Below are 12,845 nucleotides of genomic sequence, written 5' to 3'. Positions count from 1 at the left end.
GAACATGGTTGATCTGAAACCAGGAAGCCAGCCTCACTTCCAGACCCACCCACGTTCTCAGTAAACACAGATGACACATGATAGTTTACCAATATAATATAAAATTATAATAATTTAGATTATAGTTGACAAGATGAGGCTAAGAATCTATGGAGAGATAGATAACAAAAGAATAAACACATTGAAGATGGATTTTAATGATTTCAACTAGTTAAAGGAGCTATTTTAGTAAATAGTGTTAATACTGTGGTGTGACACCCCCCTGCCTCCACCCAGAGAGGCTACACTCACATCTATTCACCTCAGATATGGAGACCAAAGAACAAAAACCACCAAATATGGTAAGCCAATGAGTTTTTTGAGGGTTTACATACAGAAATATGGGCGAGGGGTTACTTACAAGAGCAGAAATGACTCAAAGACAGCTGCATCGCCAAAGCCCACCTCAGTATGTGTGCCAGTTCACAAAATCTGGGAGCCTAGAACACAATGCACAGCCTGCAGAGTATCCTTACCAAATGATTGTAGTCTAAACCTCTTTCAGACAGTTTTGCTCCTCTCTGCTTCATCTAGGGAGCTTGGCCTCAGAATCTGTGCAGCTTGCCTTCTCTAGAAGTCTTCTTTGCAGGCAGCTTTTTATTCCTTGTTTTTATTGGTTAGCTTTTAAGGTGTGGAGGGGTCTAATAAATCTGGTCTGTTTTAGGAACTTCCTGAAGTTATACCGAGTTGTTTACTTTTCTGCTTAAGGCTTTTCTCAGGAAGGATGGAATGTTTCCATTCCAGAGGAAACTGACACAACAGCTGTGAAATTAAAATCTGTCGGGAACACGCGCTGTTGAAACAGGATGTGTTTGTTTTTCCTTTAAACGAGGAAAAGTTCACAGTATGGAGAACTAGCATGTCAACAAGAGGATGTCAGAAAGAACCTAGGCTAGAGTTTGAACTTGAGTCATTTAGAAGACTGAGGGAATCAAGGGCATGCTTTTCAGTTAGGGGTGTGTGTGTGTGTGTGTGTGTGTGTGTGTGTGCTGGGGAACAGGCAATTCCATCATGGGGTATCTGACTTCTTTAATTTTTAAATAAGAAATAACAATTGTATGATATATTTAAGAGACGTGATGTAATGTTACAATGGCTGTAGTTTTGAATGATTAATTAAATCAAGCTAATTTATTTTTCAAAATCAATCCTCTCACAGACTCTTTAGAAGGAAATCATTTAAAAACCGATTGTTTTAGCAATTTTGAAGCAAATGGTATATTATTTTATTATCATGAAATGCATTAGATCCCTGATACAAATCTCTCCTTTCTGCCTATGACACACTTCTTCAAACCACCACACCAATTAAATCCTTCCCTGCCTAAACTGCTTTTGAAGATGAAGTTTCATCACAGCAAATGTTGTCCTAACCAGTACAGAAATCATTTTCATATCTATCTATCATCCAGTTGTTTATAGCCAAAGTGATGAGATGCTACAGTAGATCTGTAACATTTTTACAGAAGATTTAACTTCATACTAGAGTTAACACTTTGAACTAAAACTAATCATATACTAGAATTAAGAGTAATTTACATGTAACCTTTTATTATTAGAATATTTTTAATTTAACCTCTGGCAGTGAGCTTTATACATTTTTCTATTTTTATTTATCATCCTTTTCTTTCAATGCATGGAACTACCTATTCTTATAAAGTCAGTTTCATAATGATGAGCAAACTCAGTTTCTATTTGTCTCATCATGCCTACCTGCCTGCCTGCCTACCTACCTACCTACCTACCTACCTACCTACCTACCTACCTACCTGTGTGTCTGTTTATTATTTGAGACAGAGTCTCTCTATGTAGCCCTGTCAGGCCTGGAATTGGCCTTCCCAGTTTACAGCAAATCTCCTGCTGCTTTTACCAAAGTTCTGGGTTAAAGGGACATCTCATTACATCTGTGCTTAATTTGGGATATAGTCCTGGTTTGGTTTTGTCAATTTAACACAATCTACAGTTATCTGGGGAGAGGAATCTCATTTGAGGAAAATCCCCCAGAAGACTGGCCTATAGGCAAGTCTGTAGGACATTCTCTCACTTAATGATTGACATAGGGAGGTTCAGCCCATTGTTCCCAGACTTGTCCAATACTCCTGAGGAGTATATGAAATCAGGCAGAGCAAGCATGAAGTGCAAGCCAGGAAGCAGCATTCCTTTGTAGTCTCTGCTGCAGCTCTTGCTTCCTGGTTTTGACTTGAGTTTCTGCTCCGACTTCCTCTGATGATGGACTGTGTTCAGGAAGTAAGATAAACCCTTTTCTCCCCATGTCGCTTTTGTTCACAGTAGTAAAACTCCTAACTGAGACAGAACTCGTTATCTCTCTAGCATTTCTGGAGGACAACTTTGCCAAGTATATTCTTTTTGTTTTTCTTTTAGAATTATTTACTTTATTTATATGAGTACACTGTTGCTGTCTTCAGACACAGCATAAGAGGGCATCAGCTCTCGTTACAGATGGTTGTGAGCCACCATGTAGTTGCTGGGGATTGAACTCGGAACCTCTGGAAGAGCAGTCAATGCTCTTAACTGCTGGTCATTTTTTCTAAGTATCCTTTTTTCTTCTTGTGACTTCAACTAGCAGGCTGGAAGTTGGAGTAGTTCCTTCAGGGATAGAACAATGGCTATTAATTTACTTAATCCTTTGCTGTTTTACAATGAGATCCTAAACTCCAGAGAGTCAGTTTCTGGCCTCACAGGAACTCAGACAGGCTCCACTGCATAGTAACTTAAACTTAAGACAGGTAAAGATTTTATTATAATAAAAGCAACCCTAAAAGTCTTGGAGGACCAAGTCTTACCTCCCCCCCCCCCACCCCGACGCTCTTCCCCCTTGGCTATCTTCAAGAGAGAACCAGAAAGAAGAACCGCCTATGTAGGCATCTGACACTCCAAGGTGATCCCTACACAGTAAAAAATAACAACAAGGCCATAACAGAGCAAGAATGTTGCCTAGACAAGATTACTTCAGGATCTGTTGTAAGACAGAGATTGGCAAGCCTGGCCCATTAGAGGTAATAGGCAAGCATCCTATGGCCTTATATTAGCAGCACTAAAGTCAAGTTCAGTTCAGAGGCAATTAGAGAAAAAGGATAGGAGAGTTTTCAAGTCCACTGCCCATGATCAATGTCAGCAGGCAGACAGACTTGTCTGCAATGTGCATTGTGCATGACTACTTCTGCACTTTGCCCGGTTGGTTTTATTTGCCGGCTCACGTCCAAATGGGTCTGAAGCCAATCTGTTTAGCAAATGATATATCTAAAACTGAAGATAGGGCCAGAGTCAGGGATCTGGCAACCAGTTAAGTATCTGCTCTCTCAGAATGACCCTTCTAGGTCTCCTGCCGGAGTGAAAATGTATACTATCTTACCCCCACCCATAAGTTTCCACAAAGAGTTATTTGTCTATAGACAGTACATTATTATAGTTAAAAACACCCTATAGATAGCTGGACATTTTTATAATGATTTTATGTCTCAGTGAAAATACTTTGGCTGTGCTAATTATCCTAGCTTTATCTCTGTTACTATAATAAAGCAGTCTGATAAATAAAACAACGTGAGGAGGAAAAGGTTGATTTCATTTAATAAGGAGAAGGACGTGCTGTGGAGCACACCCGTCTAACACAGAGAAAAGGCTCTGGAAGTAAAGTGTGAGCAGACAAGTTTTCTGAGAAGGTGATGAAGGAAAGTAACTGTTTTGAATGAACTCCTGTTCATCCTGTTGGTCAGTGGAGGATGCTCTCTCCTGCATTAAGTGGATTGTTCAGTATCATATACCCATATACCTCTCACTGAACAGATTATATATATGTGTGTGTGTGTGTGTGTGTGTGTGTGTGTGTGTGTGCACGCGCGCACAATGAATTATATATAATGCATTCACAGTCCATAAGAAGAAGGTAGCCCATACTACATAGGTTTAAAAGAAGTTACACTTGACAACAGATGGAACTAGTGTTGTGGGATATAGATTTAGTAGTATCACATAGGAGTACTTTCTCCCTGAATCTTTGTGAGGGTTATTGCTTAGTTTAATCATTCCATAAGCTGGCAAGGAACTCCAGGAATACTGTCCTCTAGGCCTATCATGACCGCTGTTCTCCTGAACTCCCAGCAGCTGTGTGATTATACCAAATGTAGACATTCCATCCTTGAGGATGTGAGAAGAGATGAGGCTGAGTTTCTTGGGGAATTTATGAGCACTTAGTGGTTGCTAGGAGTGGGGCTTAAAAGGTCCTACTTCTCTTGAGGGATTTTAGAGGCAGTTAACCATTGCTCTGTGTGTGTGTGTGTGTGAGAGAGAGAGAGAGAGAGAGAGAGAGAGAGAGAGAGAGACAGACAGACAGACAGACAGACAGACAGACAGAGACAGACAGAGACTTTGGATCAGTGGTATGGCTGTCTGTAAGTTTCCCACACTCCAGTAAGAAATTCCAATCAAACTCATTGTTTTGGTAAGCTAGACGTGAGTGGAATAATCTCTGGTCTTTCATCAATGCTCTCTTTAGAGTAAATAAACAGCTTATGTATATCTCTCCAGGAAAAAAAATCACAAAACACAGCTGAATCCTCATACACGGTAGTTTGGAGGGAGGGTCTGAGCCTGATCTGTTTGACAAAGAGGGTGAGTGTGTCAAGAGAACCTTATCTGAAGAAATAGAGATGCGTGCCTTCCAATAGTGCTTTCCAACAACAACAACAACAAAAGAGCACAAAATATCAAATCTGAGTTTAAGGGCATGTACCATATTATCCTCATAGAACTTAGCTCTAAATAGGGAACACCGGAATAAGAATAAAACAAGAATAAATTTTAAAAAGAGAAGCATTCATTTTTGCCAAGAGAATGTGATGTGTAGTATTTTGGGATGACTTGGTGACCTTGACTCTGTCTGAACTTGGATAAAATTATGAAGTGGCCTTGCTTTGTCTCTTCTTGTCATGTCTCAGAATAGCCTTGTCTGAGGTTGCTATTATATCTGGTAGGAGAACAAAATAGCCTGCCTATCTATGAGTGCTGGACACACTTCCAAATGTAGAGAGTAGTGTTAAGTTACCAGATTTCTTTTGCTTTAGCATTTAAAAGGAAAAGTTAGTTGGAGGAAGGAAAGTTGGAAGAAAGTTTATTAGGGAAAGCACCCTGGAAAAAGCAACGATCAGTCTGTACAGGGAATTAAGTAGATGTACACGGAACAAATGAAGACATGTGTATTGCAGACCATCCCAGTACAGGGTAATGGCAGATGTAAAGAAAACCATCGTGAAATACATGTTAGAACCCTTTAGAGGATAGCAACTCAGAAAGTGAACGTATGTTATAAAGAGGAGTGACTATATTGTCTTAGTGGACAGAGCTGTGGGGGCCAACAGAGATGTCTTCACACTAGAGACATTGAGCATCTGGTGGCTGCTGAGTGCACAAGGCTGGATGCCACCGCACCTCAATGTGGTGCAGAATGCCTGGAGAATTCCTGGGAGCCCCTGGGCTTCAACACATATCGCAAGGCTGAAGTAGTATTCTAATGGCAGCAAAGGCTGGCATCTGCTGCAGCAGTGACAGGAAAGGACACCCATCAACAGGGTCAAAGGCAAGCATGCACACTTTCACTTTTCCTCTGATCTCTCTTTGCCTGAGCTGCTGCTTGAAGGTGCTGCACTACTCTGGGGTTCATTAGTCCTACCTGCACATCCCTCACAGACTTGCCCAGTATCTTGTCTTTCAGTTAATTCTAGGTCTAATCAAGTTGGAAAGATTTACCATCCCCACAACCAAAAGACATGGTTGGTTGGTTGGTTGGTTGGTTGGTTGGTTGGTTGGTTGGTTTAAACAGCCAGGAGTGTGGCTTTTGTGTTTCTTCATTTAAAGGGGTTGGGAATGAAGGAGAGCTGGCATCTCAGATTGCAGAGAGTAAAATTTAAGCAAGGCTCCATGATCATGTTGTCACAGCTTTCCAAGATGATTGTACTCCCTTCCCCCCACTTTCCTACAAGTGTCAGTTCAATTCTGCACAGTTTAAGTGCAAAATCCAATACTAATTGGTAGTTTCACATGGCCCTATATATTATACAATAAAATTGCTTGTCAAGAAATGTTTTTACCACTACCTGGAAGATAGATGGGATTGTTAGCTAGCAAATGTGCTGTCCATGGCAGAAGATCAATTATCCTGTGTATAATTTTCTTAGCCACCTTGAAACTAGATTGGAGTGGTTTTTACAGACTCACTAATATATAACCCATTTCAGCTGGGGCTCAAGTTTAGTTGTTGTTCTAGATAGTTTTAAGTCAACTTGACACAAGCTAGAGTTATCTGAAATGAAGAAGGGGTGGAACTTGATTGAGAAAATGCCTCCATAAGATCTTACTGTAAGGCATTTTTTCTTAATTCTTAATTGATGGCAGAGGGCCCAGATCCCTGGGCTAGTGGTCCAGGGTTTTATAAGAAAGTAGGCTGAGCAAGCCAGGAGGATCAAGCCAGAAAGCACCACTCCTCCATGTATCTGCACCCGCCCTGATCTCCAGGTCCCTGTCTTGTTTGAGTTTCTGCCTTGACTTTCCTCAGTGATGAACTGTGAACTGGAATTGTAAGCTGAATAAACCTTTTTTGTTCACAAGATGCTTTTGGTTTTGGTGTTTCATCATAGTAATGGTAACCTTTAGTAGGACAGAGATGAAAGATTCATACAGCACGGCTTTATCACTCCATGTGCCTTTCCAGTCCAGCTCATGCCTTAAGCCCTGGAAATAATTAGTGTGAAGATACCATTGTTACCATAGGGAATTTAGACTGTGAACTTAATAAAATGCTAACAACGACTAAATTGCTCAAACATCAGGAAAGAAAGTGTTAACAGTAGTGAACTCTAGGTCCCAACATTTGTTGGTTGTGGCCAAGTTATTTAGCAAGTGTCTTAGTCAGGGTTTCTATTCCTGCACAAACATCATGACCAAGAAGCAAGTTGGGGAAGAAAGGGTTTATTTGGCTTACACTTCCATGCTGTTGTTCATCACCAAAGAAGTCAGGACTGGAACCAAGCAGGACAGGAAGCAGGAGATGATGCAGAGGCCATGGAGGGATGTTCTTTATTGACTTGCCTCTCCTGGCTTGCTCAGCCTGCTCTCTTATAGAACCCAAGACTACCAGCCCAGAGATGGTCCCACCCACAAGGGGCCTTTCTCCCTTGATCACTAATTGAGAAAACGCCTTACAGTTGGATCTCATGGAGGCATTTCCTCAACTGAAGCTCCTTTCTCTGTGATAACTCCAGCTGTGTCAAGTTGACACAAAACTAGCCAGTACAGCAAGTGTGCTTTAGTTTCCTGCTTTATACATGGGATATTAGTACCAACTTCAAAAGGTTTTTAAAGAAATTAAAGTATACATTAAGTTTATAGACTCATTGGTACAAAGTACCATATTAGGGCACTGTAATAATGATTACAATTATGTGCAAGTAGTCATTAATGTTATGTACCTATAGTTAATGGGTTAACTATACACTACATATAAAGAGTCACAATCTTATTAAGGAATGATTTCTTTTATTTATGGTCAAGTTACATGTACAATGTTACTGTTACTTATAGTTACTGTTACTATAAGGACAATCACATAACGAATTGGTCTTTGACAGTTTATGAAATTGTACTTTGAGACACTTTCATATGTGTGATGTATCCAGACCTTCTGTGAAAGAATATCTGATCACATTTTGTGAGTGAGATTTTTTGGCCCAGGCCTGAAAACTTCTCTAAGAAATATACTCGTTAAGGCATATTTACCATCCCAACAGCCAGTACACATATTTTTTAAAAATAACTCAGGAGTGTGGCTTTTTCATTTCTCTGTCCCAAGGGGTTTTAAATGAAGGAGAACTGGAGTCTCAGATCACCATATTTAGTGCCAATGAAATAAGTGTGATAACAGGCTGATGAAGCAAAGCTTGACATGAAGAAAACACCTGCCTGGTGTTAATAAGATGCATGAGTTTCAGACAACAGAAAGCCAAAGGAAATTACCACTATGTCTATCTTGATGAAGTACCAACAGAGCTGTCATTTCTTTCATTATTTTCAAAAGTTTATTTGAATTTTTATGATATTCACATGGGAAAAATTATATGGATTTGGACTCAGGTCAGATATTATATTTCTAAGTATTGCCAAGTCTTTGTTAATAGTACATGATCTTTTTAGGGTTTGGTAAAAGATAAAGAGAGGCAAAGGGAAAGGCTTGTATTTTTTTTAATATATTTATTAAGGGGAGAAGAGTGATCAACAGACAAAGTCTAATACTAGTCAGCCTTATGTGTATCTGACATGTGTTTAGACATATTCAAATACCCTTTTTTGCTCCGAAAGTCCCAGGAGCCCAGAAAAATGTTTCAATTTTCTAACAGCTGTTATTTTTAGGTACAAAACACAAATTTAAAAATCAAATGTGTTATGAAAGAACTTTAAAAGCTCAGCTTCATTTTCTGTGAAATATGAGCATCCAACTCCCAACAAATAGAGAGCATCATTTTAATATATTTGTGTATTTCTTACAAAATGTGGGCAAAATTTGTCAAGTCTGGTATTCTAAGCACTGCATTTTCTAGGGACAGCAGCCTGATCAGTGCTTCCATATCCTTGCTTGTGTGAAGTTTTAATGTATAAAAGACAAACTCTCAGCTTTGAAGCCATCTTCCCCAGCTCACTAGCCTTTTTTCCACCAGAGGGAGTGAATTTTTCCTCAATAATAAATGATTTCTAGTTCTAGTACTAAGAATAGCAATAAATCATGATAATAACGATAACAACTGACTATCTTGTTAGACTGTCTTCTATTTCTAGCAGACATGTATGCTCATATTTTAAAAAAGAAAACATTGTCTTTTTTTCTTCAACAAGAAATAGTGGGTATTACATACAATCAACATCTGGTTGATTCTGTTGAATTAATGCAAAGAATATATGGCTAATTGAAATCTGTGGCACCGCAAATTATAATGTGATTACATATCCATATCCAATTATTGATTAGAACTCTGAACTAATAAACTGAAAAGACATATTCTCATTCCTTCCACCCTTAAAAGATTGAAATTTAAATGACTGAAACTTTTATGAATAATGCTACATAGTATGTGTGTGTGCTTCATTGGTATGTTGTTAACTTTTTGCCTCCAAAAGGGTGCTCCCACCCCACCAGTCCCCCTGCTTACCTGAAGCCTCAAGACCCTAGAGGATTAAGCCATCTTCTCCCACTGAGGCCTGACCAGGCAGACCTCTGCTATATTTTTGCCAGGGGCCTCAGACCCACCTATGTATGTCCCTGGTTGGTGGCTCAGACTTTGGGAGCTCACTGGGGTCTGGGTTAGTTGAGACCACTGGGCTCCCTATGAGTCACTCTCCCCTTCAACTTCTTCAATCCTTCTCCTAATTTAACTATAGGGGTCCCCAACTTCAGTTCAATGGTTGGGTGTAAATATCTTCATCTATCTCAGTCACCTGCTGGTAGAGCCTCTCAGAGGACAGCCATGCTAGACTCCCATCTGTAAGCATATCATAGCATCAGTAGTAGTGTCAAGCCTTGGTTTCCTCCCATGAGATGGATCCCAATTTGGGCCAGTCATTAGACTGCCTTTCCTTCAGTCTCTTCTCCATTTTTGTCCCTGTAGCTCTTTTAGATGGGAATAGTTCTGTGTCATAAATTTTGACTGTGAGTTAGCATCACTCTCCCTCCACTTGAGGCCCTGTCTATCTACTGGAGGTAGACTCTTCGAGTTCCCTCTTCCCAGTGTTGGGCATTTTCACTAAGGTCAAACTCATTGATCTGTTACAGTTGCTCACCTCCTGGGTCTCTGGTACGTTCTAGAGGGATCCCATTCATTCTCTTGGCTCTCTGGGCTTCTCTCCTGTCCCCTCTTCCCCCTCCCACTCCTCTCTCCCACTCAGGTCCCTCCCTCCCTCCACCTCTTGTGATTATTTCCTTCTAAGTGGAATTAAAGCATCCTACATCTACTTTCTTAACATGAGTTGTGGGGAATCAAACTCAGGTCTTCATACTTCCGTGCAAGTGCTTTATTATTGTGTTCTTTCCCCATGCCCTTAATCTTTGTTGAATGCACTGTGTTACACTGAGAGAGCTGTGAGCCTTCTGGTAACAGCCCCTGGGAGTCAGTTGCCTTATGTCTCCACTATTCCTTACTGTCTCTGACCTTTTAATCTTTGTCTTCAACACACCCACCTTGAATGTTCCGACCCCTCCTTACTTGTACATTCTACTATTTTCACCTCAACGTAAAGTATCTCCCTCTCATCTAGTCCTCAAATCATGATTGTTCTTAATGGAAACAGCATTTTCATGGATGAACTACTCTTAAGTGATTCATTTGCATTCATCTCCTTTTCTTTTTAATGGCGCACAAGATAGTACCATACACTTCTGTGACTCTCATAGCAATCTAGCAGTATGTACTCATGCAGCAACATGCATATTTAACCTATTCATAAACTAGAGCTGAAGTATAACTCATCTTCCTACAGTTATATTTCTATCAATATATCTTGTATAATTCTGTATTCTATATAATAAGCTAGTATAACTGTGTTTAGCACAGGATATTTTTCAGTGTTGATAAATTAATTAAAACAATATTGTTTTCTAATTGTCATAAAGCCCAGACTTATGACTTCAGGGGTCAAATCAACTATAAATACCAGGATTGTCTAAACAGAGCCTGAATTTGACCCATAGATTAGGACTGAGAAGAAGATCAGGGAATATTCATTGATTTCCTCGAGAATTACACTAGCACATCCCATTCTGCTGGACATAATATGTAGCAAATCAGGGATGTCTCTTGAGGAGCTGCCTTGATGCAGAAATAACGCCTTCAATGATTCTGAAAATTGATCAATGTTTTTATTTTATAATAATAATTCTGCGAACACTACTTCACCTAAATTTGTAACACAGAAGCATTATAAACACATCAGGCATATTTTTCACACAAGCATTTTCAAGCAAACTTTGGAAAGATGTGTTTGGGGTTCATTTCTAAATGATATCATGGTAATTTGGATTTTCTGAAATAGAAATGTTTGGTATAAACAAATGATTTTTGTTTTGTCTTTTAAGGTGAATTTGGAGAAGTCTGCAGTGGGCGTTTGAAGACACCAGGGAAAAGGGAGATCCCAGTTGCAATTAAAACATTGAAAGGTGGCCACATGGACCGACAAAGAAGAGATTTTCTAAGAGAAGCTAGCATCATGGGTCAGTTTGACCACCCAAACATCATTCGCCTAGAAGGTGTTGTCACTAAAAGTAAGTTCCTGGTTTTCTCACTATCTCTCATACAGTGCTCTTAGTTTTCATTAAGTCATAATGAAAATACCAAGTTGTTAAGACAGCGACTTCATTCAGGATGCTGGCTTCTGACATCTCTTCTCAGTGTCTGTCTCTAGGCCATGACATTATCAGAGTTTGCATAGGTTACCACAAAGCTTAGAAAAGGAATCACCTCTAAACCTTGCTCATTTGGCTTAGCATAATGACTCAAGAGGAACAGGTTATATTTTTCTAAATGTCAATATTAATAGAAGACTGACTATCAATATTTGATTCATTAAAGTAAATTACTACTCCTTAGAAATACATTTAATAGACAAGTATAAAATGCTTTATCATAGAGTAAAACCTTTCCAGAGAAAATTCTATATGGAAGTCAGCTCTATTAATAGCATTATGAATAAATTATTATAGTTGGTATAAAGTAAAATATAAGATAACTGCTGAAATAACAATTCTGCTGTTACAGAAATAATGGAATCAAGGTCACTGTTTTGAAAGAAAATTACTTTAAAATCTAAAATTAGTCATATACTTTAAGTAACTGGCTGCATATTGTACATATTTGAACAATGAAAAAAGGCAAAAAAAACCCAATATGTATCCATTTTTATTTACTAATAAACTAAACATAAAACCCAACAGAGAATACCATTGAATTTTTCATAAAAATTATTTAAAATGACATTTTATTTCACTTATATGAGTGGGATCTGGAGTGATGGCTCAGTGGTTAAGAGCACATCCTACCTACTCTTGCAGAGAACCTAGGCTGAGTTTCCAGAGCCCACTACTAAGACAGGGTCATATGTAATTTCAGTTCCAGTTGATGATTTCTTTATGCTACCACAAGCTCATGTACATATGTGATGAATATAAATTCACATAAACACAAACACACACACATAAAAGTAAAATATGTAAATAAATATTTTTCAAACCATTCAAGGGACATTAAAATCTCATGTTATAGTTAAAAATAAGAAAATGTAATAACTTAAAAAAATATGTGCTGAACTCTGCATCTGAAATCTCTATATTCTTCACCCAAGGCATTGGTAAAATGTTGCTCAAGAGAGCAGATTAATGGCAGCCTCAATAGTTCAGAAAGTATGGAAGAGAGTTCAAAATGATAATCATTATAGTGGATTTTTATTGTAGTGATTTAAATTTTTCAATATTCACCCATATGCACTTCTCAACCACAATTACATTGAATTCAGACATGTGACCAACTTTGCCCACTGGGACATTAGCAAGGTCAGGACACATGGCATTTATATACTTGCAAATTGTTATCTGTAGTCTATAATTCTTCCTGAAACCCAACTTCCATGTTGAATGAAAACAATCCATGCAGCATTGCAAAAAGAAGCCTAGCAAGGTAGGAGGGCTTTGCACATAGTCTGAGTTTAATCTCAAGGTACCAACAGGAACTGAGTGCTACAATTGTCCTCTGTCCTAA

At 38.9% G+C, this 12,845-nt stretch overlaps 1 protein-coding gene across 2 annotated transcripts in view; it reads left to right on the top strand.

Annotated features, from left to right (window-relative positions):
* Window positions 1-12,845, top strand: part of Epha6 (Eph receptor A6) — a 969,479-nt gene that overhangs the window by 683,772 nt on the left and 272,862 nt on the right. For both annotated transcript variants that reach the window (XM_006521787.3, NM_007938.2), the window contains one exon: window positions 11,171-11,356. In XM_006521787.3, coding sequence (XP_006521850.1) covers window positions 11,171-11,356 — 186 coding nt within the window. The remainder of the gene's footprint in view (window positions 1-11,170; window positions 11,357-12,845) is intronic.

Source organism: Mus musculus, chromosome 16 (assembly GCF_000001635.26).
Source record: "Mus musculus strain C57BL/6J chromosome 16, GRCm38.p6 C57BL/6J".
In the NCBI taxonomy this organism is placed as follows: Eukaryota; Metazoa; Chordata; class Mammalia; order Rodentia; family Muridae; genus Mus; species Mus musculus.
Note: the sequence above shows the minus strand (reverse complement) of the source record. Positions and strands in the feature narration are given on the sequence as shown.